The sequence below is a fragment of the Antrostomus carolinensis genome, unplaced genomic scaffold (assembly GCF_000700745.2).
Source record: "Antrostomus carolinensis isolate BGI_N321 unplaced genomic scaffold, ASM70074v2 scaffold44852, whole genome shotgun sequence".
In the NCBI taxonomy this organism is placed as follows: Eukaryota; Metazoa; Chordata; class Aves; order Caprimulgiformes; family Caprimulgidae; genus Antrostomus; species Antrostomus carolinensis.
The window spans coordinates 1,935-3,435 of record NW_010298421.1 but is presented as its reverse complement, the minus strand read 5'-3'; the positions used below and the strand labels follow the sequence as shown (position 1 = coordinate 3,435).

Below are 1,501 nucleotides of genomic sequence, written 5' to 3'. Positions count from 1 at the left end.
CCTCAAATCATGTGGGTGTCCCCAGAGCCGCAGGTGTTGGGGGGTCAGACCTATAAATGGGGTGGGGGGGCCCCGATAACCGCCCACCCCAGAGCCTCAGGCCAATACACCACGTGTAGGACCCCAGCGAGGTGCAGCTGCGTCCTCGAGGAGGTTCTGCCCCAATACCCATCATCAAGAGAGACCACCCCCCTTAAGAACTGTCCCAACAACTGACGAACCCCATAACTGTCCCCCACAACCCGACCCCATTAAAACAATAACAGGGTACAGGGGCAGGAAGGGCAATGAGCACAGCGAGGTCCCAGACCCACACCAGCCCCCCACACAACGGGGGTGGTTCTTTATTTACACAGGAGCTTGTTCTGAACACAGTGCAGGGGGGGCACAGAGGGAGACACTCCAACCCCCTCTTGGATCTCAGCATTGCTGGGCTGAATGAAGGATGCAGATTGAGAGCATCTCCCACCCCTCAAAGCAGCCTCTCCTCCCAGTCCTGAGTCTTGGCTACCACCAACCCAAGCTGAGCTGCTGGGCCTGGCCTTTCACCGTTCTGGAGAACCTTCTCAGGCTATAGGTCCATGAGAACACGCTCCATGAGGTGGGGACAGCCCCAGGCCAAAGGCAGGGCATCATCACAACAACCTCAGTCCATCTTGGTGGGGTCCTTCTTACGCTGCCTGGCCTCCCGGACAATCTTGGCCAAGGAGAGGAGAATGGGGACAGCCATGGGCAGGAAGAGAGGGATGTAGATGGCAAATTTCTGGTCATCAGGGAAGTAGAGGAGATGGAGGAGAGAGGGGTCAAAGAAAGCCCGCTCTGAGGAAGTGACTGCCTCCTTGCTGGCCTGGAAAGCCGAGTGCAGGTGGCCCGTGGCCAGCTCAGCCACAGCGCTCTGCACCGCGGCCACTGCTCGGTACACCTGTGTGGGAACAACACCGATGGTCAGTCCCTGGTCAGGGAGGACAACAGAAACAAGCACAGGGGCCTCACTCGGGGCATCACACCAGCAAGAGGTCACAGTCTGCACAGGACAGTGACATCCAGCCCCCTCCCCAGCACAGGGTGCCCCAGCCCTACCTCAGAGGCAACATCATCTTTGATGACAATGTTCCCAATCTTGTCCAGGAGCTGAGCCAGCGAGGTCAAGGTGGTGGACACGGTGGCGATGTTCTCCACAGTGTGGGCCCAGAGCAGGTGGTCCAGCTCCCAGTCAGCCAGCCCCTCGTTCCCTGGGCTCTCCACCAGGAACTCAGGGGGCAGCTCCTCACGAGATAATCCAAAGAGGCAACATCATCTTTGATGACAATGTTCCCAATCTTGTCCAGGAGCTGAGCCAGCGAGGTCAAGGTGGTGGACACGGTGGCGATGTTCTCCACAGTGTGGGCCCAGAGCAGGTGGTCCAGCTCCCAGTCAGCCAGCCCCTCGTTCCCTGGGCTCTCCACCAGGAACTCAGGGGGCAGCTCCTCACGAGATAATCCAAACAGTAACCTGGGAGTAG

General features: G+C 58.8%; 1 protein-coding gene across 1 annotated transcript in view; it reads right to left on the bottom strand.

Annotated features, from left to right (window-relative positions):
- Positions 1-646: 646 nt before the first annotated feature.
- Positions 647-1,501, bottom strand: part of PIGS (phosphatidylinositol glycan anchor biosynthesis class S) — a gene marked incomplete at its 5' end in the record, with an annotated part of 2,778 nt that continues 1,923 nt past the window's right edge. The window contains 2 exon segments of the mRNA XM_010162433.2: positions 647-922; positions 1,081-1,297. Coding sequence (XP_010160735.2) covers positions 647-922; positions 1,081-1,297 — 493 coding nt within the window.